General features: G+C 38.0%; 1 protein-coding gene across 1 annotated transcript in view; it reads left to right on the forward strand.

The window, feature by feature from the left end:
* VWF (von Willebrand factor) overlaps positions 1–27,648 on the forward strand; it is a 138,305-nt gene that overhangs the window by 106,259 nt on the left and 4,398 nt on the right. The window contains exons 39-50 of the mRNA XM_062593145.1: positions 546–648; positions 756–830; positions 1,341–1,445; positions 1,891–2,096; positions 3,268–3,417; positions 11,709–11,819; positions 13,778–13,961; positions 14,830–14,870; positions 19,762–19,878; positions 22,607–22,705; positions 23,710–23,838; positions 25,551–25,590. Of these exons, the coding sequence (XP_062449129.1) occupies positions 546–648; positions 756–830; positions 1,341–1,445; positions 1,891–2,096; positions 3,268–3,417; positions 11,709–11,819; positions 13,778–13,961; positions 14,830–14,870; positions 19,762–19,878; positions 22,607–22,705; positions 23,710–23,838; positions 25,551–25,590 (1,360 nt within the window). The remainder of the gene's footprint in view (positions 1–545; positions 649–755; positions 831–1,340; positions 1,446–1,890; positions 2,097–3,267; positions 3,418–11,708; positions 11,820–13,777; positions 13,962–14,829; positions 14,871–19,761; positions 19,879–22,606; positions 22,706–23,709; positions 23,839–25,550; positions 25,591–27,648) is intronic.

Consider the following 27,648-nt stretch of genomic DNA (forward strand, 5'->3'; position numbering starts at 1 on the left):
TTAGGTAATCACCAAAGGAAGGATGGTTTCTGATTTGGGATTGATACAGTATTCATCCAGTCTGCAGTCCACTGGGAAATCAAGTGATGAGGCCTCAGATATTCTTAATCAAAAAAATACAGTGTTTATTTCTCTGTGCTTAAGTACTACTAATTTGGGAAAGCAACCACTTCTGTGAATTTCCCAAAATATCACTGTTTCCCTTATTAGCACTGAACATCCTATCATGGTATGTAGTTCCATGATTACACTGTTACTTACAATAGCTTGCAATTACATTTATAACATCTGAGCATGTTTCATACATAAAACAATAATAATTCCTCATCCCAATTCTGCATTCTTTACATCGCTTGCTAAATTGATGCACTACAGTCATTTCAGAATTATGTATCTCCTTAGGTTCTTACCATTAACAAAACAAGCAACCAATTTTGTATGTAGTCCTCTGTTTTTTCAGTTTAATTTTGTTCACCCTCCCCCACTCCCATCACCAGCGTACCACCGATCAGAACCCTTATTTTCTAACTGTTCTTTTCATGCAGCACTTGGAAACATGGATTCCCATCAATGAACCCTGCAAGATCTGCACGTGTCTTGACAACAGGAGAGTAAACTGCACTGTCCGACCTTGCCCTACTGCCAAATGTAAATTGGTTTAGCTCCAAGTATGATTTCACTTGAACTGATTTTTGTTGCCTATTTGGCTAGTTCTTATCCAAACTCATTTTGTGGGTGTTTTCTTCTTACTCCAGCTGTTGAATGTGGTCCCTGTGAAGTTCCTCGCTTGCGCAGGGTTCCTGGACAGTGTTGCCCAGAGTATGAGTGCGGTAGGTTTTCACAACATGTTGGGATCTTCGTGCTACATATTTTTACCAGATGCTTTGAAGACATAGAATTCATGTTTTTATTTAATGCCAGTATAATACTTGTTTTTTTAAACCACTGAATGACTGTATGACCATGATGGGCAGGGGAAGGAACCCTCCTGAGGACAAGAACTATGTTCACTTCCCATGCAACTTGCTCCTTTATAAAGGATGCAGAAGGGAAGGGAACTTTCTTTCATCTAAATGAAAGGGGTCTTTTTCAAGTACATATTTTTGAATGATCTATATTTAAAAATTAAGTACAACATTAGAACATTAATACATGTAACCCAAACCTAACCTGTTCCCTGAGCTATTTTGAAAACAAGTTCTAACCTACTGTACGTTATCTTATTTCAGATTTTAGGAGGGCAAATGAATATAAGGAAAACAACTTAATAGGGGTGCACATGTGTTTTCTTGAGGATTATTAATCATGCATTGTCTTAAACACTCTCTCAACTTTTTTAGTCTGTGATCTAGTCTCCTGCAATTTGCCTCCTGCCCCTGTCTGTGAGTTTGGCCAGCAGCTTGCCCTCACCAACCCAGGAGAATGCAGACCAAATTATACATGTGGTAAGGTGTCTTTTTAACGTGGAGTGATATATTGCATTTGACAAATTCCTTTAGGCGTTGCTTTTTTCCCTCTGAAAAGTTTCATTTTGGAGCCAATGGAGGTGAAATGATTTTGCCAGAAGGATGTCATTGGCACTTTTGATTTAAGGAAAAGAGAAACGCTGCTGTCTTGGATGTGTATTTTCTGACTTTTTTGCTTATTTTATAAACCTTTTCAATTGTATGTGAGAGAAGAATATTTTCTCAGGATAAGACCTTTTCCTGAACCTGCAGCACTGTCTTTGACCCAGGTCTTTTATATTTGCATTACTTCTTATTCTTTAAGTAGTTGTGTAATGCTTTACAGTAACAATTACTGCTTTGTTCACTGGAGAACTGTCTTTGTTCAGCTGCAGTGCTCTGAAATGCTGTGCACTTAATGTGATACTCATTTTTTTTCTGCTAGCCTGTAGCAGAGAAGCATGCAATTTAATTCAAAGTCCTTCCTGCCCACCGCATCGAAAACTGACTGTTAAGAAGACCGAGTGCTGTGATAAATATGAATGTACCTGCAGCTGTATGAACTCAACAGTGAGCTGCCCTCCTGGGTATTTATCTAGGTCTCTCACTAATGACTGTGGCTGCATATCTACCACCTGCATTCCAGACAGGGTAAGGGGAATGAACTACACTTTCCACAGATAAGAATGATGTCTTTTATACAAGGAGTGACAGTACTACAGTAGATGGATTGCTAGATGTAAACAAGTTCCAAAGCAGTGTATGAGATAATGATACAAAGGCACTTTTGATTAACGTGTATGCAAGAGAAATACGTGGTTCTGTCACACTGGGCATTTTATTCAGACATAACTAACCCTTTTTTTGTGACTTTGAGATATTCAGATGAATATATACCTAGCCAACCTTAAAAGTCGTTCAAGCATTACAAATTTCAGAGATAATTCTGAAATTTGTAATTTGTTTCTGGGTAATGCAGCTATGTGCATTTGGATCTGTATAGTTATTGTCTTTCGGAATTGCATTCTTTCAATCATATACTAACTTTACTGAGATATTTAAGAACATCTTAGACCTAAACTTAATTTTGCCAACCATTTTATAAGCTATTATACTGTGTTAACCTTTATGATGAGGTTGCTTAGAAGAGAGGTTGCAAGGCAGTGTAACCTGTCCACTAGAGAAATCTTTATCTTACAACTTAGCTAAGGTTACACTGTCTTGCAGCTCAGGAGATCTGAGTTTTATTTTCTGTTCCTCAGTACTTCATGACCTTGCATAAGTTGTTATATTTCTCTGTGACTCAGTTTATACATCTATAAAATAAAAAGGTGCTGATCTCTTTAATAACATGCTGTAAAAGCTACCAATTGTGCAATGTAAGAGATGTCAGTGCTTTTGTTGTAGCTGTGATGGCCTATGGACACAAGCGAATGAATGTTTGTAGCTCAACACAATACCTTTTATCAGGTCAGCTGAAAACATCTTGAGTGCACGGTCCCTTCTTCAGGACTCTCTCTCTCTTTCCCCCCCCCCCCTCCTCTTCTCTAAATATTGGATTACAGTCAGACCCTGGACAACTCTACTGAAAGATAAAAATCTCTGTATTTATTCTTTTACAAAATAGCAGCTTTGGCTGTGTTTATTTTCCTTTCTTGAATAGTGTCACAAGTTTTAAGACCAATAACATTTCCAGTGGGTTCAACATATTCCATAAAATGTATCGTAGGTGTCATATCTTAAAAACCAGTCTTGTAGGACCAAAATTGTGTCCTACTTCTAGAATTGTGTCCTTTCATGTATTAATTGTTGTATTCCATAGGTGTGTGTGCACAACAACATTGTCTACCCCATTGGGAAAACCTGGGAAGATGATTGCAGAGAATGTTCTTGCACTAGTACAAAAGATGATGTTACAGGACTTCAGATGGTGGAATGTCATGAAAAAAGATGTAATATGTTCTGCTCTCGTGTGAGTAACATTTAAACCGATTCATTAGCGAGTGGAGCCTTGATAAGTTTCTAAAAAGATTGCTTTTAAATGTGTATGTAGTAACACTAGAAAAGAACAGAAAATACACATTGAAGCTTTGCATTATCTGGGGAACAGAACATAAAAAGGGATGAGTATTGTTGACTTATTTTAGGAATATTGTTTTAGGACCGGATTCTGTTGTCAAAGAAACCAATAACAAGATTATTTTATATTTCAATGAAAGGGGAACTGGTCCCTGAAGTGTCATTTGTACAATAAGTACTTATGATGCGTGAAGTTCATTTTCAAATTAGTTTGTTCTAGGTGAAGTTCACTTTCTGAGGAGGACATTGCAGATCTGTCTATTGCTTACCTCTGCACATTACAGCAGTAACACCACCACATGCTGTGGTCTTCCTTTTGCCCAGACATCTGCTACATACTATCAGATGATGTGATCTACTTTTGGAAGCCCACAAAACAAGTATGAGATCCTTTGTTATGTTAACATACCTATCGTGGTCAAGCAGGAGGAGATAGACGTTTGATAAAACAAGTAGGCATAATTCTAGAAGAGTCAAAGGCATTGGTTAAAAACTAGCAGTACCTGCCAGTATCATAGGTTAGGAGACTTCAGCCATAACATGATTCATGCAAAGAAATGTTAAAAGTGGTAATTATGCTATCCATTATACTTTTGAACTATATAAATGTAAGTATATAGTTACTATTAAACTACCAAGTTTACATCCCTAACATTCCTCATCTTGACATATTGTGGAGAATAAGGGAGCAAAAAAATCCCTTGAAAAATTAAATGCGACACCCTGGAGCTATATTCTGCTTTGGTATTTAACACCTTGTGCACATATATACTGAGCATTTGCATGTCCTTGCTCCATGAGGTTAGCACAGATGGGGCAGTCAGTAAGGAGAACAGAAATGCACAGATCACGTCTACAGAAAAATCAGATAACAGAAGAGGTTGCCCAGCTGTGTGCTGATGATTGACCTCCCTCTCCAGTTGCAATGCGTCCACAAAATATGTTGTGCTGCTACTGTTCGTGGTGACCACCAATACACTTCGCCTCTTCCCAAAGATTTCAGCATGTTCATGGATTAATTAAGATTGCTCATTATGGTATTGGCCAATTCCATGAAGGAAAAGGAGTATATAATTTAAAGCAGCTCCTCCTTAGCGTGTGGTCTAGTAGTTATGATATGTAAGTTCAGTAGGCTGTGCAGAGTCCATGTAGAGTAAGCCTGAGTACGATTAAGTTAATCATGCCTTGGTTTTCAAAGAATTTCAAATGCCTTAATACCACTGTGTTTCAATATCATTTAAATTTCAGTCTCCTTATTAGAACAGAGCTGGACAGCCTTGCACGCGTGTGGAAAAGGCGAGGTGGTGGAGTTGCTCTTTATGTGAGAGAGCAACTGGAATGCATTGAGCTAGGGGTAGAGGAGGAGCTAATCAAGAGCTTATGGGTGAAGATCAAAGGGCAGGCTAACACAGTGGGACGCTGTTGTGGGTGTCTACTACAGGCCACCTGACCAGGAAGAGGAAGTTGATGAGGCCTTCTACAGACAGCTAGAAGGAGCCTCATGATCACAGGCCCTGGTTCTCTTGGGAGACTTCAACCACCCGACATCTGCTGGAGGGACTACACAGCAAGGCACAAACAGTCCAGGAGGCTCCTGCAGAGCATCGATGATAGCTTCTTGCCACAAATGGTGGAGGAGCCTGCGAGGAAGGTGTCCTGCTGGACCTTGTCCTAACCAACAGAGAGGGACTGGCTGGAGAAGTGCAGGTTGGGGGCAGCCTTGGCTGCAGTGACCACGAGATGGTGGAGTTCAGGATCCTGTGTGAAAGAAGTAAGGCAATAAGCAGGATTGCAACCCTGGACTTCAGGAGAGCGGACTTTGGGCTCTTCAGAGACCTACTGGAAGAATCTTATGGGTTAAGGCCCTAAAAAGAAGGAGGGGCCTTCCAGGAGAGCTGGTTAGTATTCAAACATCACTTCCTCTAAGCTCAAGAGTGGTGCATCCCAAGGAGAAAGAAGTCCATCAAAGGGGGCAGGAGACCTGCATGGATGAGCCAAGAGCTCCTGGCAAAACTCCAACAGAAGAAGAAAGTACATAGAATGTGGAAGAGGGGACAGGCTACTTGGGAGGATCATAGCAATGCAGTCAGAGTATGTAGAGATGCGATGAGGAAGGCTAAGGCCCAGTTGGAAATCAGTCTGACAAGGGATGTTAAGGACAACAAGAAGGGCTTCTTCAAATACATCAACAGCAAGAGGAGGACTGGGGAAAATGTGGGCCCACTGCTGAATGTGACGGGGGCCCTGATAATGAAGGCTACAGAGAAGGCAAAATTACTGAATGCCTTCTTTGCTTCAGTCTTCACTGCTAAGGGCAGCCCTCAAGAATCCCAGAGCCTCAAGGCAAGAGAGAGAGTCTGGAGAAAGGAAGACTTTCCTTTGGTGGAGGAGAGAATAGGAGTAGAGATCTTCTGGGCAAGCTTGACATCCACAAATCCGTAGGCCTGGGTGGGATGCACCCATGGCTACTGAGGGAGTTGCGGATGTTGTTGCCAGGCCACTCTGCATCATCTTTGAAAGGTCATGGAGAACTGCAGAGGTGCCTGAGGCCTGGAAGAAAGCCAGTGTCATTCCAGTCTTCAAAAAGGGCAAGAATGAGGACCTAGGAAACTACAGGCTAGTCAGCCTCACCTCCATCCCTGGACAGGTGATAGAACAGCTCTTCCTGGATGTCATCTCCAAGCATATGGAGAACAAGAAGGTGATCAGGAGTAGTCAGCATGGATTCACCAAGGGGAAATCATGCTTAACCAATCTGATAGCCTTCTGTGACGGAATGACTGGCTGGGTAGATGAGGGAAAAGCAGTGGGTGTTGTGTACCTTGACTTCAGCAAGGCTTTTGACACTGTCTCCCACAACATCCTCCTTGGTAAGTGCAGGAAGTGTGGGTTAGACGAATGGACAGCGAGGTGGATTGAGAACTGGCTGAAAAGCAGAGCTCAGAGGGTGGTCATCAGAGGTGTGGAGTCTAGCTGGAGGCCTGTGGCTAGTGGAGTTCCCCGGGGCTCAGTACTGGGTCCCAACCTGTTCAACTTATTCATCAGTGATCTGGATGAGGGGACGGAGTGCCTCCTCAGCAAGTTGGCTGATGATCCCAATCTGGGAGGAGTGGCTGACACACCTGAGGGCTGTGCTGCCATTCAGAGAGACCTGGACAGGCTGGAGAGTTGGGCAGAGAGGAAGCTCATGAGGTTCAACGAGAGTAAGAGCGGAGTCCTGCGCCTAGGGAAAGATAACCCTGTGCACCAGTACAGGCTGGGGGCTGACCTTCTGGAGAGCAGCTCTGCAGAGAAGGACCTGGGAGTCCTGGTGGACAACAAGTTGACCATGAGCCAGCAATGGGCCCTTATGGCCAAGAAGGCCAATGGTCTCCTGAGGTTCATTAGGGAGAGTGTTGCCAGCCGATCAAGGGAGGTGATCCTGCCCTTCTACTCAGCCCTCTTGGGGCCTCATCTCAGAGTACTGCATTCAGTTCTGGGCTCCCCAGGACAAGAGAGACATGGAGCTACTGGAGGGAGTCCAGTGTAGGGCTACAAAGATGATCAGAGGACTGGAGCACCTGCCCTCTGAGGAACGGCTGCAAGAGCTGGGCCTGTTTAGCCTGGAGAAGAGAAAACTGAGGGGGGATCTTATCAATGTGTGTAAGTACCTGAAGGGAGGGTGTCAAAGGGATGGGGCCAGAGTCTTTTCAGTTGTCCCATGTAACAGGACAAGAGGCAATGGGCAGAAATTGAAGCACAGGAAGTTCCGCCTGAATGTGAGGGGGAATTTCTTCACTGTAAGAGTGACAGAGCACTGGAAGAGCTTGCCCATAGAGGTTGTGGAATCTCCTTCCTTGGAGATATTCAAAGCTCGCTTGGATTCAACCCTGTCTAACATGCTCTAGGTGACCCTGCTTGAGCAGGGAGGTTGGACTTGATGATCTCCAGATGTTCCTTCCAACCTTACCGATTCTATGGTTCTGTGGACATGCAAAGGTGTGATCTAAATATAATATATATCTTTTTTCTTCTTCTTTTTGACTATTTCCTTGTACTATGTCTAAAAAAATGGAGTAAAAAAAAAAAAAGATAGATAATCAACCTTTCCACTTCGTCTAAATGTAGAGATCAGCCTGAAAACTTCAGGAATAATATTTCTTCTTCTACCAGTATACAGATACTGTGAAATCCACTAGTATACACAATGCAGTGAAAACCATGAGGGTAGATGTGAGAGCTTTCAACTCTTGCAAGAGAATCACTTCAATTTCCATTTGTGGAGCAGACTGTTTTCAAACATTGCAATTGTTATGAAATATTAGATTTAAAATATATGGCTGCATTTTGGCTCATAGCCATGACTTAATCAATAATCTGTTATTCTAGTAAAGCTTCAGTTATGCAAAGCTACAAGTTCTGGACAAGTCAGCCTTAAGTATTGCAGTCTCGAAAAAGCTTTTCTTAAAAGAAACAAACAAAGCTTGGCGGACACCAAACCAATTTTTTGGGGAAAGCTGCCATTTTTTGTGCTCCTTTAATGCTTTTCAAAGTGCTAGGACTGAAATCCTAGCTGTAAGATTCTGGAGAGCTCAGATTTTTTTCTTAACTTGTTCCTGAATTGGTATAGAATATAAAGAAACACTGTAGGGGAAAAAAGTTATTTCATTAAAATGTACCAATATCAAAGTTCTGTGATGATACTTAATTTAACAGCAACACAGCACTCGCTTGCAAATAAGCTGTGGATCTACTTCATTGTATGTCATAGTCCCCTCCCTTTTCTGTCCTCTTCTATCCTTCCCCTATCAAAGTTTTGGGAAAGTGCTCATATAATTGCTGTAATTATTACATGTGCCACAAGGAGGAGTGGTATCTGTACCTCCTGGCAGTTCTTCAGGAGAGAATTCTCTGCATGTGCAATTCCAGTATATCTCTCTAGAGAACTGTGGTGATAAAATAGGTAGCAATTTTCAAACACCCTGAAGTCACTAATGTATTGATGTGAAGTGAGTGCTTACTTACTTACTTTCTGTCAATATTCTTGAAATTAGGGACTTAGTAAGCAATGTAAAAGAGTGTGTTGTAAAATATTGTGTGAGTCTGAGAAGAAAAAAGTATAGGTTTTTGGAACAGAAGTGCTAGTCAAAGCCATCTGAGTCAAAGTTAAGAGTATGTAAATTAGGAGAACTTTTCAAGTCTCTTGATGACTGCATGAAATTATGATAAAGAGCATTTTCACTGCACATGCAAAGACATAATGAATGATGATTGTAATAGATGTTGACTATATCTGTGGCTCAAATCTCCAATATTTCAAATTGATATTTCCTTTGAAGTAGTAGTGTTGGACTTCTCATGCTTATAATGTAGGAAATGGCTTAATAATGTATGTTAAGAAGGTCAAAGAAAATAGTTTCAAAGGAATACCTATTGTTCAAGTATTTGATATGCAGGATCCTATTTAAAAACTAAAAATCCTCATGGTAAGTAGTTTCAAACATACTGTTTGCATTTTATTACGTAACTTATTATAGAAATTAGAGAATGGTATCTTAATTTTCTGGAGAGCTATAAATGGAAAATTAAGTCCTCACCTGGGATAAATGAGTGTAGCTCCAGGGAAATCTCTAGATTTGTGGTGATTCATTGCCACTGAAGATTTTTATTTCAGCATTTCAATTTTTTTTTTAACCAAAAAGCAGTTACCGGTTTTCTGGCCAAAACCTCTAGCATCTGTGAAAAGATGAGCTGTACATCCTGAGCAACATTTGAATGAAAAAGGGAGAGCACAGATATGCCAGATCATAGCCTTCACGTGTCTTGAGTGGGCAATGAAATCACAACAAGCATTGTCTGAAGCCCTTTGGGCCTGAGATTGAGATCAGCTTTATCTCTGCATTTGTGTTTTATCAAAGAGCCTGAACTGGTGGTGAGAATGAACATGTGTCCAGTTCACCACAGCAGATGCCTGTTACCACTCCCACATCAGCTGCATGCCCATTCAGATGCACAGGTGGCTTGCACTGCAGTATTCTTCACCTCCTTGGGCACTTTTTTTTTTTTTTTTTTTTTTTTTCTTAGTCCTGGGGACAGTTATCTGCTGTCAATGTGACAGACGGATGGATATTTACTGTAGGCTTCTTTGGAGTTTTAATTCCCCATTTGAACTCTAAGTGTGTATATATATTAGGAATAAAAGCAGCAGATCCAGCACATAAAAAGTGAGGGACTAGCAGAACACTGGCTGAAGGCACTAAGTGGATACTTGGAAAAAAAAAAAAAAAAAAAGGCAAACATCATCTTCTTCAAACTCTATTTCCTGGATAATGAAAGGCAATGAAGATAAAAAGACTGCCTGCTCTGTCTGCTCCTCTCTCTCTGTTCTGACACAGTCAGCACCATTATTAAGCAGATACAAGTCATATAAACCAAAGCACTCAGAAGCACAGCTTTTTCAACAAAACTAGATAGAACTCCAGTATTTCATGGTACAACATCACATGAAACGCTGTTCCATATAAAAGTCTGTTGATTATAGAGGTTTGCTAATATGCTCCGTAGTGAAGAGCAAAGATGAAAAGTTATAATCAAGTAGGAAACCAAGTAGTGTTTTAGTAACTGTTGGCCTCAGTTTTTACTCACCCTGTAGTAAATAGCAGGCAGCTTACAATGGGAGCAAGCTGAGGATCCTTCAGTCATTTGAGCTTAAAGGTATTGGCCAAAATAGTAATGATGCTTATTTTCATTGGCATTTTTTATGGGAACAGTATTTTCTCTAAGTAAATATTTTCTCTTCAGTCCTGTATTGAAATTAGAGCTATGCTTTGCCCCTTGCAAACTACCTAGTTATTAAATATGGAATATATTTATTCTAATTAAAATAAAACTCATTACTCCCTTTCACATAGATACACCAGTGTTTGTACATTTGGCTACTTTCCCCAGGAGAGGAAAAGATGAAATGATAAATCAAAAGTGGTTCTTGTATTGTGCCTCTGCCTGGTTCCTTCACTCTGCTTCAGCAGAGGCCCAGACAAGCGTCTAAATGTGTTCAGACTAAATTGTAACTTTGAGGTTTCAGAGATGGGAAGGAGAATTATGAATGCCGATTAACAGCCAAGATGCCACTAAAACAATTTTTGTCTTTTGTTTTCTTTTGTATAATAGTATTATATTAAAAGAAGGATTTTTGAAATGCAAATTGTTGTAGTTATATACATCATATGCAAAAACTTGAAATGATTTAATGTAGTGATTCTCAAAGACATTTTTTAAACTGGTTTCTTAACATTCATGTAGTTTTCTTCCCAAACCTACCAAACAGTGTAGCAGTTACGACAGTCACCTCTAGAAGTGAGCTTCCCAGTTTTTGCTTTTGCACTCCTCTGTAGTGCCATATTTTCTGAAACACTTGCTCTTTACAATTTACTAAAGCATAATTGCTCACATGCAATAAACTAAAGCATTTGGAAATGACGGTTGCCAGTGTTGCTGAAACTGTTCAGTCCACCTCAAAACCATTTATCTTTTACTTCGTCCCTTTCCATGTCTGCTTGTTTATCTCATTTTTCTTTTCTGTGTTGTGACAGATGTTTGTATTATTACATATTTGTTCAGCTCCTAAAAAAAGCAGGAATATTCTGGATTATTTGAGGGTTTGGAGATTTTTTGTTGTTGTTGTTTGTTTGTTTCCTTTCTTTTTTTGTGTGTTGAGCACCGTCAACATTTACTGAACTCCTTGGAAGGGTGATTCATAACATTAGAGAAGCTGATCTGCTTACAAGACTGGGTCATTAGTAATGATCAAAATGAACTGAGGAAAGATAGTACCTAGAGTTAATTAAGTTGAATGTGTCTGAACTGAGTTAAATGTGCCTTCAAAATATAAATTAAACAGCAGCTAATAAGAGGATAAGAATTTTTACTCTTAGTGTACATTTCAATGTTTTCTGACAGATAATGTTAGCCAGATAATGTTAATGGACCACTTGTCTATTATGTAATGGCAGTGTGTGGCCTTATAGGTGTGTTTTTAAAATATCTTTTCCCTAAAATATATATATATATATATATATATATATATATATATATTGCTGACATTAAGCACTTATCTCAGTGTCTCAGTGTTTTCTTTTAGAATTAATCTTCTCATGTGTCTTCTCTTATTCTTGAATCAGTCAGTCCTTTTTTTTTCTCTTATAGGGATACAAGTATGTCATCCAAGAAGGGGAGTGTTGTGGAAGATGCCAAAAGATGGCATGTGAGGAGCAGTTGTTCTGGTCTCGGGGTGATGCAGATGTTCATTTACATGAGGTAAGGCAGTGGTGGTGTGGGCAGTTCTTCTAACAGAACTGTCCTCAAATCATTTATATTCCAGAGAAGGGGGAAAAAAGCACATGGAAATTATTTCTGTTTGGGCAAGCAACACTCAGAAACAATGTTCTTTTTGGGGGGTGATTTAGCCACTTTGTTCTGCTAATGAGCAAACTTCCCCTCTCTTTTTAGGTTCTAAAGAAGTAATTTTGTATTTAAAATCAGTGACTTCAAAAATGATAGCTCAAAAGAATTTTGGGATAGGACGTTTGTCAGGCTGAAGGTTATTTGTTTAAATTCTCCTGATTAATGTATATTACTCCATGGATAGCAGGCAGATTGAATAGTGGATTACTTGAATTTCATGGCGCTATTCAAATAGGATGTTCTATTTGGTACGCATTGAAATATCAGAAGTAAATGGGGACAGAATTACCATCCCTTTGCTAAAGATGATGGCTGCAGGTCAGATCAGACTGCAGTGGTCCAGGCCACAGTTGTTCTCTACTCAGAATAATGGTTTATTTTCAGCATCCTGTCTCGTCCCGTTGAATTCCTGTGTGTCTATCCTAAAAAGTCCAAAGGGAAATGAGTGTGTACAAATGCCATTTTAAATGTGTTATGTGCAGATACCCTACAACTCTGGAAAGCTCAGTGGATACTGGTTTCTTTTCTTGCCTTCACTTTTAGTTCCTTCAAGCTATTTCTTTTTTTCTATTCCTAACCCAACTGGCCGTGGCAAGCCTTTGCCTACCCGAGTAGTGTTAAGTTGCTTAATCCTATGTGGCAGTTTGCATTCAACAAAGGAAGGCAGAAATAGTAAGTCAAATATATTTAAAATAATAGACCTTCTCACCACTGTTTTCTTCCCAGAGTGTTATTCATTATAGTATTTCTGCATTTATATCTACGTGTCACTGGGAAATATGTGCTATTAACTTTTGATCATTTCTTTTACAAAGTCAGTCTGCTGCCTTTTAAAAAATGTTAGTGTATCATTTTCCAGCCTGCTTCTCCCCTGACTTTACCAAGAATATTTATTAATAAAAGGATCAATATTGTTCTCTGTTTCATAAAACAAGCCTTCAAAAGTCATACTCTAATGTCTCACTGTGACTTACTGATTTCTGTTGTCCTAAATGAATGACAGATTCTTATATTCTGCTGTCTCTTTCTTGCTGTGTACTCTTTCAACTTTCTGTCATTAACATAGAAATAACTATTTAACAAGTGAGAAAGAAGTATTCATTCAATTTATGAGCAAACCTATGAGACTTTACTGGAGTTGGGGGTCAGCTATTCATATTCATTATTCTTGAAAAGTATTTAAAGATTAAAGTGGATTATATTAAAGTGGATCACTACTTCAAAGTGTTGACCAGCTCCTCCCTGCATTGAACAGAACATCTTTCTGGCATATGTTGATGTATTTTCCAAGAACAGGACTTGAAGTTCCCACCTTGTCTGACCCATGGGTGGTTATAACCAACTGGGCCATTAACAAGATCCATCTCTTCTACATTTGCAAACCTCTTCTAGTCAGTAATTTATTGCCAAAATCTCCTCCAGGCTTAGTAAAGCTGATTTGCGGGAGATTCCAGCAGAAACAGGGCTAGCTGTTTTACAGTGCAGTGAAGTCCAGCCAGCTACCAAGAGCAAATGTGAAATTAAATATAATTAAGATTCCATTATCTTCTTCATGTATTATTTCACCTGCCTTTCTGTTTTTCACCTTAAGGCTAATCCTATTGCTCTTAAACTCTGCAAACAAAGCAGAGCTCTACTCTATAAACTGATTGTCATGTTAAGGATTTATGGAGCACTGTTGAGTGACAAATTGTTCCTAAGGAAGTAAACATACTTTTTGTAAACCAGCACATTGGTTGTGGTTGTCATTCCTTTATCTGGTGGCATAAACATTGCTGCATACTGTTAACCTTTTTACAATTTCCTGCCAGGTCGGCACAGAGTGGCGATCCCCATTCGATCATTGCATTATCAATGAATGTGTCCGAGTGAACAATGAGGTTTTTGTGCAGCAAAAGAACATTTCTTGCTCTCAAATGGATGTGCCCAACTGTACAGAAGGAACTGAATTACGCTGCGACCAAGTAAAAGACTGTTGTCCTTCCTGCAGATGTGGTAAGGTTTCATACATGGCAAGTGGAACCACTGGAGAATTAATCAGCTAAGGTGTTGCTCTCCTATTTCTCAGTAGCAATTTCAAAAGTATGTATTATGCAAATATAATAGTAATTTGAAGCTCTGTTGTATAATTTAGGCACTGAGTGCAACACTACCTGCTGCTATTACTTCCTCTTTCGAAGTGATGTTCACTGTCTCTCTTTGGACTTGCTTTGAACTACCTGTCCTATTTACTAGTGCATTGGGGAGACATGCAAGGCTAGATCTATACTAACAAATTATCGCATTTTCCGATATTGTTAGGCAGTTAAAATGGATCTTGATATATTTTTTGGCCTAGGAAGCTTAGTTCTCTGCCACTTCGCAGACATGGTTCAGGAATTAGATTTCAAGGTGTGCTCTGTGCAGAGTGGTTTTGTGCAGCTGTCCTCTCTTCTGAGCATTGGCGATCACTGGGACCATGGCTCAGACTAGCCAGACATGGGTCACTCCACACTAGCTGACTCAGTCTGGGAAGACTCCCAATCACATTTATTTGACAAGTATAAATGCAGCCACAGAGTAGAAGACTGTAACTTGCAGGAAACCTATGAGTAGTTCTTCTGTGAGTTGAGAGGCTTTCACTGAAGGGGAAAATCCACATTTTACCATGCACTTGGAAAAAAGAGTTCAGGAAGGTACATTTGAAGATAGAATTCAGGATAACACTGGCAAATTATTACCTTTTAAGTTATACTCTATGAGGGCTAAATTATGCCTCTTTAATAAATTGCGATAAATCACAAAAAGCGTATTCATGGTTTATCAAAACTAAATAATGGCATGGTAATGGTAACACTAAATGACATGTTATCCTCTTTTTCAGTACCCGTGAATGGTTGTCTTTTGAATGGCACTGTTATTGGGGTAAGACTTGATTCCTGTTGTTTGATATGATAGTAAGATATTTCAATATTTTAATGAGCATTTGTAGAGCACAGACTTGCCAGAATATCCATACGCTTATATGACAATTTTGTTCAGTCAAAATCTCTGCAAATGAGATCCTGTAGTAAAAGCAATGGTAAGGGGCTCAGCAGGCTATGTCCTACAGACTTCCTGTATGACAATATCTCTCCGAAAGGAGGACGATATTGTTACCTTATCTTGAAATGATGTTTGAGAAAAGTACTCAGAAACTGTGGTAGTCTGGGCTCTGTGATCACTTGCAAGCTACCAAACACACAGGAAACTATCTGTGAGGAATAATCTCAAAGGTGATCCTTGCTCACTTCAGGGAAGGAAAAAACTTCCCTTATTTTACCTAGAGGATAAGACAGATTAAAAAAGGATGGAGACTCATGCTCCACTTGTGTGGAAGGAGAGGTATCCCTCTTTGGCTATTAGCAGGAACAGGAAATCTAAGCTTCCTCACTGACCTCTATCCCCTTTCAGATCCCTGCTGATATGCCCTCAGAGGAGTTTTTTTCTCAACTGTATATTTAATGCATACATTAAGATGTCTTTAACCCAGTCCATGACAGTGGGAAGGATTTGAGGTAGACATCTGATCTTATTTATGCCAAATTTATCTTTGGAGAGCTCTGTCAGTTGTCTGTTGTTTCCTTAAATCCATGTTCTGGCAGCACCTCTGGTGTCTAAGTATTCTCATCATCCTCCAGGGGAATGGATCCTTTTTATTCATCTAACCTAACTTTTAACCTATGTATTCCTCTATTGTCTATGCATTTCTTACTTTTTCTGTTTACATAGAAGGTAAGTTTGCCCACATCTCTTCAGACTTTTGAGGTATGCAGAAAGAACCTTTCTCTGTCTATTGTTTTCCATATTCAAATTTTTCCATATTCTGTAGGCATAAGCTTATCAATTTATTAGCGCTAGAGCCTTGTCATCAAATATTCTTCATTCTGTACTAGAATTACTTCCCTGTAGAATTAAATACAAATAATATCTCTGATTTTCTGTAGGAAGATTTGGAGAAGGATTGTAAAGTGGTAAAACATGTAATAATTCCCTTTCTTTTGGCTCCTCTGTGTCCTCTACAGTATGTTGTTGAAACTCGTTGTGTCATTTTATGAAGTTATAAAAACCATATTTGTTGAATGTCATACAGTTTAATAATTGCAAACTTCTGCTACCTTCTGTTATCTAAAATATGTACATATATTCTGTGTTAGTTTTTTTTGAAAGTTTTTTTCCAGTTGTATGCTGTTCTGTAATGAACAGAACCATGTAAACAACTAATTTTTTTCTTTCAACAAAATGTTTACTTGACCTGTCAAGAAAAGTGTCTTTTCTATTTTCAAGTGTTTTGACATATTTTAAAATAAAGCATAAGCAAATTTTGAAGCAAAATATCGTACTGGACACAAAACTGGAAGCAGCTTTGTTTTGAAGATCTAAAATTAAAATACTTCAGCTTCTTAGATATTGAAAAACATTCCTATCTTAATAAAATTTGCTCAGATTGGCATGAATTCATGAAGTGTTTTGGCTGACATAAAACTGCATTTTGACTCATTCTTGTTTGCTATCTAGTTCTATATAAAAATGTCTTATAATTTTTAATAGAGTTTTAAAAATGTATTATTGTTCTTTCTGACAATTGGTCATTTTATCAAACACAGTCTACACAAGAAGACTCTGAGGGTGCTGGTGGGTCCCAGCTGTTGCATTACTTTTATGCTCTTCCATCTGCACAGGGTCAAGCATTACTGAGGTTAGATTTCAAACAGCACACTAGTTCCAGAATCTTCTCTAAGGTAGAGAGTAATAAATTTGGGCTGAGCTAGAGCACAATTGTTTTTTCGTATGACTTGACCTTAAACAGTAAAAAATGTAAACCTCGGAGGATTTCTGAACAAAGCAGCTATTCTGATATGGAAAATAACAGAAAACATTTTGGGGGGGGAACTACATTAGTAGTTAACTTTTCTTATGTTAATGCATATTTTCTTTTGACCTAAAGGAGTTTTATTTAATTAATAATTTAAAGCAAATTAGCTATATATCTGAAATTTTTTGAGCAGCTGGAACTACTACTGTTTTGTCTGACATGACTTTCTACTTCAGTGACTGTTCCAGAGTTCTGGTCAGGAGGGAAGATGTGGTGTCCGCAGAAGTTTATACTTCCTGGATTTCAAAACTTGTATTCTAGGAGTGAGATCCTTTTAGAAAAAGTTTCAAATTTCATTTTATATCAAGGGAAAACTTTGCTTCATTAACTCATTCATTGAATAGCTCCAAGGTTTGAGTCTTTTAGTGCAGTTCTGTTAAATGTCTGTGTCCTTAATCCCTTTAGATTTTTGTCTTGTATCTGGTTACCAGTATTACATTCCAGTAATTTGGTGTATTGCATTCACTCCACTGTTCTTAACAATACTACAGGCTCTAACTGCAGATTTCCAAGCAGGTGGCTGTATTTACCGAAAGGATTGTCTGTATCACTCATCTGTTTTCCCAAGCTTTTACTGAGTGGCATGTTTGAAGGAGATCTGAGTAGATTTTGGCTTTAGGCAGGTTATTTTGGTTACATTGTCTAACACTGTGTTAGCAGATGGTGACATTTTATTCTAACTTAGCCAAGAGAACATGGTAGGTGTATTATATTAAGGTAAAAAGATATATCATTCCATTATTTCAATCAGTTCTCTCATGCTAAGTTATATTCATTCACAGAAATACATTGTTAAAGTCCATTTGCATGTTGATCCCCAAACATATTAAATAAACATCATAGAACTAAGCTGTGATGCAAACTTTAGATCAATATAAGACCTTCCCCCAAAGTTTAAAGGCATTTGGGTATGAGAGTTGAGTTTCAACATATCTCTAGAAAACTTTACCCTAAATTTCTGCCCATGATAACAGTGATTTCAGTATAAGATCAACTTTTGCTGTCCTTGTATATTAAATAGCCTAGTGGACTAGAATTTTAGAACTACTAGAAGATCCAATGAGGGTATCAGCTGTAATATCAGTTGTAACTTCATAGACAATTTGTGATGCAAAAGCCTAGAGCTACAGAGGCATTTTGTGATACTATCATAATCATATACTGTTCAGGCTTTTAGAAGTAAATGAGTAAATAAAACAACCCCAAGTACATTTTGAAACAGGTCACCCTAACTGGAACATCTCCCAGATTTACGAGGCTTTTTTGTCTGTGTATATGTCTGTATGGACACAATAACCAGTACAGTAATACTGATGTCAGTGGGTTCAGTGACCTTGTAAGGCCATGTAGTCTGTACCAGGACTGTCATTGTGACATCTGAATGCTTCCATTGTTGACAGTGAACAAGAAGTATAGTGTTTCATATGACATTTGCTATCAATTCCTTTCCCACAGGGAAAAGTTATGAGTGCAGCTTCATGCTTGCATCCATGCCTGGCTTTTAACCCCAGATTAACCTTTTATAGTGAATGTCACTTCATTAAACTAATGAAAATGAAGGGTCCTCTGTCAAGGTCTCGAGCTTGAGTTGTTAAAATGGTGGCAACAGTTTGGTCTAAGAAGTATCTTTTTGGTCATCAAATTGAGTTTTATGCTGTTGCTTGCAACTCCATCACAGAATCCCAGACCACATTAAAAGATGGAGACCTTCCCTGTTGGTATAATCCCCTCTATCACGTTGTTTTTTGTGTAGGATTTGTTTTTCTAGATCTCCACAAAACAAGTAAGAAGTCATTGTTGTTGTACTTGATTGAAAACTGCTGAGCCTTGAGGAGCACTACCTTTACACTGTTGCTTTGGCCAGCTCCTTGTTTTTACTCCATTTGTTGGATGAATGTTCACTAGTATAGAACAGAAAAAATAGGAATTTGAGAATATGCAAAATATATTGCACACCAATCTACAATTGAAAGAATTTCTGTCCCTCAGTGAAGTTAACAGTGAAGTTCCATTGGCTTTTGAAGCACTGTTCAAAGCTTTTATTCATTTGTGATATTCAGCGTCTATTTACTTTATTTATTAGTTTTTAGAAGTTCTTTGTAAAAATCTTTAAAATACTTCTCCCATATTGTCCATTTAGCCGTACTGATGTATTATTTTAGGGTTGAAACGAAGAGTCATGTACTTCAGAGGCAGAAAGACATTTTACTTAGAATTCATTTATATGTTAGACATCCAAAGCCATTACTAACTCCAGATCCTTCTGTTTCCCATCTAATAGCCTGGCTTTTCTCACTTTCTACATTTAAAATGTCATTTTTGTTTGCTTTGAAAGGTATTTGGATTCAGCAAACAAGGTGTTGGAGAAGGGCTCAAGGAATTTGAATTCTGTGCTAGCTTGCACCTATGGACAAATCCATTTTTTCACTCAGTATTTTTTTCCCTCCTTCTACATATCATGATTTTTAAGGTTTTAGGGCTCTAGGTGTTCTAAGCAGTGCCATGATAAGGACAATAACCAGTAATTTCTGTCCATGAGCTGCAGGTTGCGATGGCATAAGAACAAGACTTATTGGCAAACCTATTTACCACCTTGAGAAAAAATGAACAGATGAGAACTATCTAACAAAATCTTCCCCACCGCTTTCAAGGATTCCTTTCTTACTTTGTAAGCAGGGAAATAAGAAAAGGCAATGTTCATTTGCAGATTTAGGAATTCTAAAGGGTTTACTTGAAAAATGGCCTGTGGAGAGTAGGATCATGGGTTTTCTGTTTTCTTTTGTCTTCCATTGCAACACAAGATTTAATGAAGCAGATTTAACCTAGATAAAATTGCTCATTTATTTGAGTTTTAATGACAAGACAATGACTGACTGTTACAAACTCATTCTAACATTTTAGGCGTGGAGGCGCCTGATGGTGGATCAATGCACAACATGTCTCTGCTCTCTACAATCAATGTCTTCTCAAAGATATAGTCTGACATGTACAAAATTCAGCTGTGAACCATGTCCAGTGGTAAGTGCAAGTGGTCTGGTGGTTCTGAATAAGAATGGATCTGATGATAAAGTCATGTCATCCACTGTATATAACCATTTGTGTTGTGTACAACTTTGGGACCTATTTCCTGCCTTAGAAGTTTTTCTGGCAAATCATTGGCCTATGCTCTTTCCCTGCATTAGATCATATACACCAAATGCAATCTAAGTCCTCAGTGTAGGAAAAGATGTAATTCTTCCTAGTACTCACGTCCACAAGGTACATTTACTTGCATATTTAAGACTGCTTACCTTCAAGGCAAAATGAGATTTAAGATATCATTGGCAACAGGAACTGCTGTGTCTCCTTTCTTAAAATGTTATCTGTCCCTTTTGGGACTGGCAGCTCATCCAGATCTCCTTGCTTTCAGGGCTTTTATACAAATATTCCAAATTGCCTAGTAGCTGAGCTCAGTAACATTTCTGCTTGGTTCCCAGCCACGACCTAAGTGGTTTGATGGTATTGTCCCCATCAGTTCTACTGACCATTTTGCAGTCTTTGCTGCTGCTTTCGCCATCTTTAAGAAATGAGCTTTGCTGGGAAAGACAGAGGCAAATAGCTCTTCTTTTCACTCCCTTGACCAATAATGGCTGCCTGACTAGTTCTGCTGAAACACAAGAGTTTTTTTTCCTCTTAGCTCAGCACAAATACCTCAGGTAAAATGAGACTTAAACTGGAGAAGCTGGCTTAGTCTCCCCTGTCCCAAGAGCACAAATCAGCAGCTGAATTTCACAGAACAACATTCAAGGGATTCCTTCTCTTTTGGCTTCTCCTAGACTAAGGGTAGAGGGCTACAGAATCAACCCAACCAAGAGCCTGTGCAATTAGTGACCCTAACATCAAAAAGCCACCTCTTTAACAGGATCATATGGCATCCCCTGTTGATATCCAGGAGGGGCATGAGTTGATACTGTCCTTGCCTGAGAGGGGCAGAGTTTTGGGGAAGTCTGTTTTTCAATCCCTGAGTAGAACTGGAAAGGACAATGTAGTAAGTCAAGGTTTTGTGGTTTCAGCTATACTAATAAATGAAGAGTGAGATAGTAGGCTCAGGTTTCAGCCTGCCATCTGTTATGTAGATTGCTTGTTCTCAGTGTCTTAGCTAGCCTATTCTAACTAGTATTTTCCAAATAATGCCCAAGCACAGGGTGGTGGTTAGCACATACTGAGTACTGTTTCTAGCAGATGTTATAAACAAGGTCAGTCTGTGCCAGTGGGAGAAGACAGTGCAGACATACATATATGTCTGAGATGTACTGCTCCACTTGTCTGCAGAAACAGCCCTAGCTAACCCAGTTTATTTAGTAATATAGATAAACGTAGGTTATGACAAAAAAGGGAGTATCTGTAATACCTTGATATGATACTGGATCCTAATATCACCTTCCTATAATGTAGTATGATAAATAACAGACTCTTGAAAGAAAAATATGAGGCTAATCTCTCTGCTGACCAGTGGGATTCAAACAAATATTATGCATCTTTCCTGTCTCAGGATTGTTGATTTCATGGTAATCCCAGATTAAAAGCAGTTCATCCATGATGGACAAAATCATGGCTTAGGGTATGAACTCTAACAGGAGCACCTGTTTTCTACTGGGTGCTGAAGCTGTGAAAGTGAATACACTGGTCATTGAAGTGCAGCCATCTGTAGCACTTCTATTTATCAATATCATTTTTTTTTCATTTTACAATATACTTTAGGTGCTTACATTTTTGCTAATAGAGCAAGTTCACCTAAATAACAATGAACTGTGTACTCCTCCGATGATTTAATGGTTACCCCCAACTCTCCTCAAATTCTTTTTTCGGAATATGTATAAAAAACATGGATAACATGCATGCCTTCACTCAGTTAGAGTGTTTGTTGTCTTAAAAATGTTCAGCTCATCATAAGCAGCTGTTAGCTATGTGCAACAGTTGGAGACATTACTGTGAGACAGTTAATGTGTTTACTCAGTTCATTTCTGTTTTTCTTCTTCTTCTTCTTTTTTTTTTTATTTCCCACTCTCCGTTCTCTGCCTTGCTTCCTCTCCACCTAATGCTGCTCACTCTCTTATGCCTTCTCCCTTGTCACCATTTTTTCTTCCTGTTCCATTTGTCAGGCCGTATTATTCATCTCTTCTGCCCTTCTGTCATTTTTTTGTTTTGTTCTGTCATACTCTCTCTGGTGCTCTTAGTTTCTTGTTTCACTAGCCCATTTCCCTATCTTTCTTTCCATAATTCAGATTTTCCATTCTGGCCTGATTCTCCCTTTCCCTGCCCACTGTTTACTGGCTATTTTGCCCTTTTCTCCTACTTCAAGCTTTTCAAACTAGCTTTGCAGAGAAGGTCCTACCTGGTGTTTATGAGAACTATATGTCACCCACAGCATTTTAATCAGCTCCCTATCCCTTCTACTGTCACATGTTGTTTAATGGATCCGACCTTGGACCTTTAAAGTTAAAGAATTTTAAATTCAGTGGTCAAAACAATACAAGGATTAATGCTAAGCTTTATTTAAAAAACAAAACAAACAAAACACAGCTAATAAGAAACCCAGCTAAGTAGATTGATGTAGTTTAGGCCTACTGTTAAAAGAAATGTTTTTGATAGCTATTACTTCGCCCGCTGAACTTCTGAAAACTGGCTTCTACTTGTATGTATGAGATGTATGCTTAAAATAAAACAATCCCAGAACAATATCTATGTGAACTTCTTTACCTTATAGAATTACAGAAGGCAAGAAATCCCTGGCTCTTGCTGTGGAAAATGTATACCAACTTCATGTGGAATCAGACTGAGAGATGGAAGGCTTAAATACCTTCAGGTAAGCTTCAAGCACTCTTTCTTCTTCTTTATTTTTTTCTTTTCTTTTTCCTTTTTCCCTTTTCCCCTCTTTCCCCCCTTTCCTTCTTTTTTCTTCCTTCCTTTTTTTTTTTTTTTTTTTTCTTTCTTTCAGTAAATATAAATGAAGCATAGACTTCTGATGGATCCAGGAAAAATGCATTTATTTTCTGCTTTTGAATTAAGCAGTGTGGTAACACTACTGCCTTTTCTCTTATGTCCTGGAATGATTTCTCAAAAAAAAAATATTTTTTTGTAAATGAAAGAAATTTCTCATTACAATACAATTTTCTAGATGGACAATCTAGATGCACCTGCGAGCATGAATATTATAAAGTAAATTTAACTATAAAATGAGCCCAAATACCTGCAGTATACTAAGAGTCAATTCAAACCTCACTTTAAGCAAGAAATTAATAAGTTAAGTTGAAAATATAAATCCTTAAAAATGTCTCCAGTATAGTAGGTTCTTAAACATAAGCAGACACCTCCTGGTTAGAACCAGTCAGTGTCTCACATGAAGCAGGAGATAATGTTTTCTCTTGTTTCATTACTGATCCAAGTTTTAGATAGAGTGTGTGTCTCTGTGTGTGTTTCTTTGAACAGTCTTGCCACTGAAATGGAAGTTATGTATGCATATACATCTTTCTCTAAAAGAAAATTTAGAGGTGAAATTCCCAAGGTTCTCACTTAGATGAGTCTCTCTCTTAAGTTAGTGGATGTTTTTTTCCTGGCTAAGAGCTGAAAAAGATCAGATTTTGGTACTTTTAATTGAGCTGTAAATGATACTTTATGAAAGTAAATAATTCCCATGAGAAACCTTTGTTGACAATTATGTTTACTAAAGGTTTCCATGCTTTATAAACTCTACCATCATGGTATATTGATTCAATATCAGTAAAGGAGTAGTCAGGTTGTATGGTATCCTGAAAAATTATGGTCCCATGTTGCTTTTGTGTTAAGCTAACAGCTCTTAAATCTTTACAGCCAAATGAATCTCTTCAGGATGGCTGTGACAGTCACTCCTGTAAAATAAATGAAAAAGGAGAATTTATCTGGGAAAGGAGAATCACTGGCTGTCCTCCATTTGATTCCAGAAGATGTTTGGCTGAAGGTGTAAGTAGTGAAATGGTTCCTGTTTCCATGTTTCATAACAGTCTCTGTCATCTTTATGGTTCTGTATATGTGTACTTTGTGTGCATTAGGAATGGGAAACCCCATTCCTCTCCCAACACCTTGGCTAAACTGAATTTGAACTTTCTTTGAAATTCAGAAAAAATGTGATTTATCTTCATTTTTAAATATGTACTGCTTTTATGTGGGACTCTACTGCTGAGTGTGCAGTACTCTGCTCCATATGAAGCAGCAACCAGAGCAAAGCTGTGTGGCTAATTATCCTGAGAAAAGTGTCAAATCAACTCCTTTATACTATGAATATAAGTATAAAAGGATAAGGATGTTTTGGCTACCCTAGTATGTAGTTTGAGAAAGGAAGTGCATAGGCTTCCCCTGTGCTCTGGGAAGAGCTAAAACTTTGACATTGGCAGTGGTTTGGTAAAATGAACTGTGAAATAGTAATTTATCTACCTTTTCTGTAATCTGGAGTTAGCCCTAAACTGATAAACAGATTGAAGATTGTGTACTCCAGGAAGGGATGTAGCACATGGTGCTATATTTGCTTATTCAAAATCAAATAGGTGTTATATACAGCTCGTCCCATTTTGTTGGCCATGACAGCAAGTGGGAAACCTGTAACACAGCTCATACCCACAACTCTTGAATACACATGTGATATAAACAGAGGAATTAAGAAACATAATGCAGGAAGAATAAAGCTTCTGTAGTCCATTTTCCAATTTGTCATCATAGCAGGACATAGAGCTTTGTTATACAGACAATCCAAATTTAGAAAAATGATAATTACATTACAGGCCTGGGGCTACTGTCACATTCTAAAGTTTTTAAATTAGTGAAGAACAGTTTATTTTTAAACTGAATTTTCCCAAATTGCCTTTATTCTCCTCCCTTCCAAAAAATTAAATATTTTAGCTCTAAAGATGATTGTGTTTGGTCTGATGGAAATCTTATCTTTTTTACTTAGAAACAAACCAAACCAAATAAGAACGTTTCCTGCATGTAAATTCAGGTGTTTAGTGCAACAATGGCATCACTCTGTAGTGTAAATAAATATTACATTTTCCATTTTTTCCTTTCTTCTTTAATTTTCAGTATTTTTCTCCCATAGCTATATTTTGAGCATTAACTTAACTTATGTTAGCCTTTTTAAAAGAGAAGATGATGAATACAAATCAGTTTCTAGTATCAACAGTGATAAAATGCGTAGCACTCAAATCTTGTTTGCTTAAGAAAAAAAAGGAATTTAAACTATCCCTCCTGATATTTTTAGCACTGTATATGAACGAATGTCTGTTCCATGACAACTCTATATTTATAGGCAAGTGAACGAAAAGTATCACATCTGTGAAATAAGTTTTAATAGCCAAAAGTAGGAGTTTTATTGTTTCAAAAAATTTCTGTAGAAAATAAGTTACGTTGAATAAGTTGAAAGCAGTATTTTACAGTGTTGAACCTATGACTGCATTTTATAACAACTGATTAGAAATAATTGACTGTTGTAACCTCTTCACAGCTTTAATGGTTTATAATGAAAAGATGATTTCTAATGTAGATTTATATTTTTATATAATACAGGAAAATATTTTTTTGCCTAATATTCTTTTCTAAACATCCTTTCATATTGCTCCAGCAGAACAGATGAGTTCTAATTGTGCCTAAATAAAAGTTTTTTGGTCTTGTTTTCTTTCTAGGGCAGAATTGCAAAAATTGGCAATACCTGTTGTGACACATGTAAGTAAATAAGACTTTTTTGGAAACTGCAGAGAATGTAGGCTATTGGCTAAGGAGCTAAGTTTAATATAAGACGTAGCTTAATATTACAGAGTTAAAGAATGCAGTCAAAATAAAACACCAAACAAATTCCCTCTCTGATTTGTATGTTGTCATGTTTTCTCTAGAAGAACATGTATTTTGACAGTATTCACAAGTGTTTGGAAAGAAATAGACACCCTTCAAATTTTAGTATGTACTGTCATTCAAATGTTAATTATGAATGTTTTATTTTATTCATCTAGACAGAACAGGAGCGGTATCACACAGTGGTTAACAGCCACATAACCTAACACTGAACAGTTGAGGCAACCACATCATGAATAACAAATGGCCTTAAAATGTATTTATCAAAAAGAATTGGTGAAAGTAATGTAGTTATGATTGGTTGTGGATAATGTAATAACTAAAAAAGGATGGGAGAATGCTTATCAAAAGTGCATTCCTAGTGTCCAACTTGACTGTGTGTTAAATTCTGCAGTTTGGAAGTGAGTCCTGCCAGTCCTACACTATTGATGATCCAAATGTCAGGCTACAGTTATAGAAAGGGTTTGTTTATGTGAAGAAGCATTGCAAATTTGGGTTCAGAATATCAACACCTTTCCTGCCCTCCATCATCTCCTCCTTTTGCTCTATGCCTGTGCTAATAAGTAAAAGATGGCCAGCAGAGAAGCCCATCACTGCACTGCTGCAGTAACTGCTGTAATCATACCCTGATGAAGAAAGTTAACTCCACACGTTTGCTGCCATTGTCTGTCTATAGAATCAGTGAGTTCTAGTTTAAGAAGAAGTCAGAAAGCTATTGAGGCAGACTATCATCAAATGGCTCAGCTAGGTAATTTACTTTTTAAGAGAAGTTTAATCTACTGGGCTGAAAGTAAGGAATATGAAAATTATCTGTTAATATAAATTGATTTTAGCATTTGAAAGATGGGAGACCGTACTAATTGGCAATATCTATTGTTGCAGTTGAGGAGAGAGGAAAGCCAGTTTCAAATAGGCAGAGCTCAATGCATATATTTAAGTTATATTAAAATAAAAGTGATACTTCCTTGTGGCAGCAAAATCTAAGTGAAATATCTCACACCTAAAATAAGTTCATGTAGCATGGGCTTTCAAATCCTCTTTCCTGTTGATGTTTGCTTGGATGTAGCTCAAAATTGAAAGGTGTCATGTTACACTGCAGTCCTATTCGTAGTCACTCCTATATTCAGGGCGTTCCATAAGGCAGAAGTCAACATATCCCAGGAGTGAATTCTTTGAGCTGTATATGATTGTGCCTATAGTGAGTACTGTAGCTGGGCAGTTGTATACAAACCCTGATCACTCAGCAATAAGCTACCCAGCCAACTAATCATAGTTTATTAATTGATGCTTGGAGGAGAAAAAGTGATTGAAACTTAGCTTTGAATCAGATACCACTAGATACCAAACTTTCTTTTGTCTCTCCCCTTTAATTAGATTGTACCCAAGCCTGACCCTTGGTAGTGATATGCAGTCTGTTAAACATGCTATAAGAAAGCAAGCTTTGGCAAAGCTGCCGTAAAGTAATTTAAGTATTCTTTAGGTTCAGATAAGAGAATAATCAGTTACTCGTGCGCAGAAGCTTAGATACAGGTTACACTGTCTTCCCAGGTCTTGAGACAGTTTATCTTTTGGCTGCCTAAGCATAATTATTCAAAGAACTTGTTCTCAGGTTCAAAGTGCACTTCAGGCTGGTGACTTTGGTTCTGCAGAGTCCTGTAACAGCCTTGGGCAAAGACTATTTAAGAAATTAGCTTCTCTATCTAAGATATGCCTTGGCAGCTGGAGTTTGTTAGTATGTCCACTTCATCGTTCTGATTTTTAAGTATGTGGGAGCAGATAGCTGGTCAGGTTTTGTTTCCGCATTACAGTTTTGTGGTACTAGCAGAGGATTTGATTATTTACAAAGGATATTCCCTTTCTTCCCACTTCAGAAAGAAAGAATTGTATCTACACTACTTAACTTTCTTGCCTGTTGATCTCAGCTGCATATAT

This window comes from Rhea pennata, chromosome 1 (genome assembly GCF_028389875.1).
Source record: "Rhea pennata isolate bPtePen1 chromosome 1, bPtePen1.pri, whole genome shotgun sequence".
Taxonomy (NCBI): Eukaryota; Metazoa; Chordata; class Aves; order Rheiformes; family Rheidae; genus Rhea; species Rhea pennata.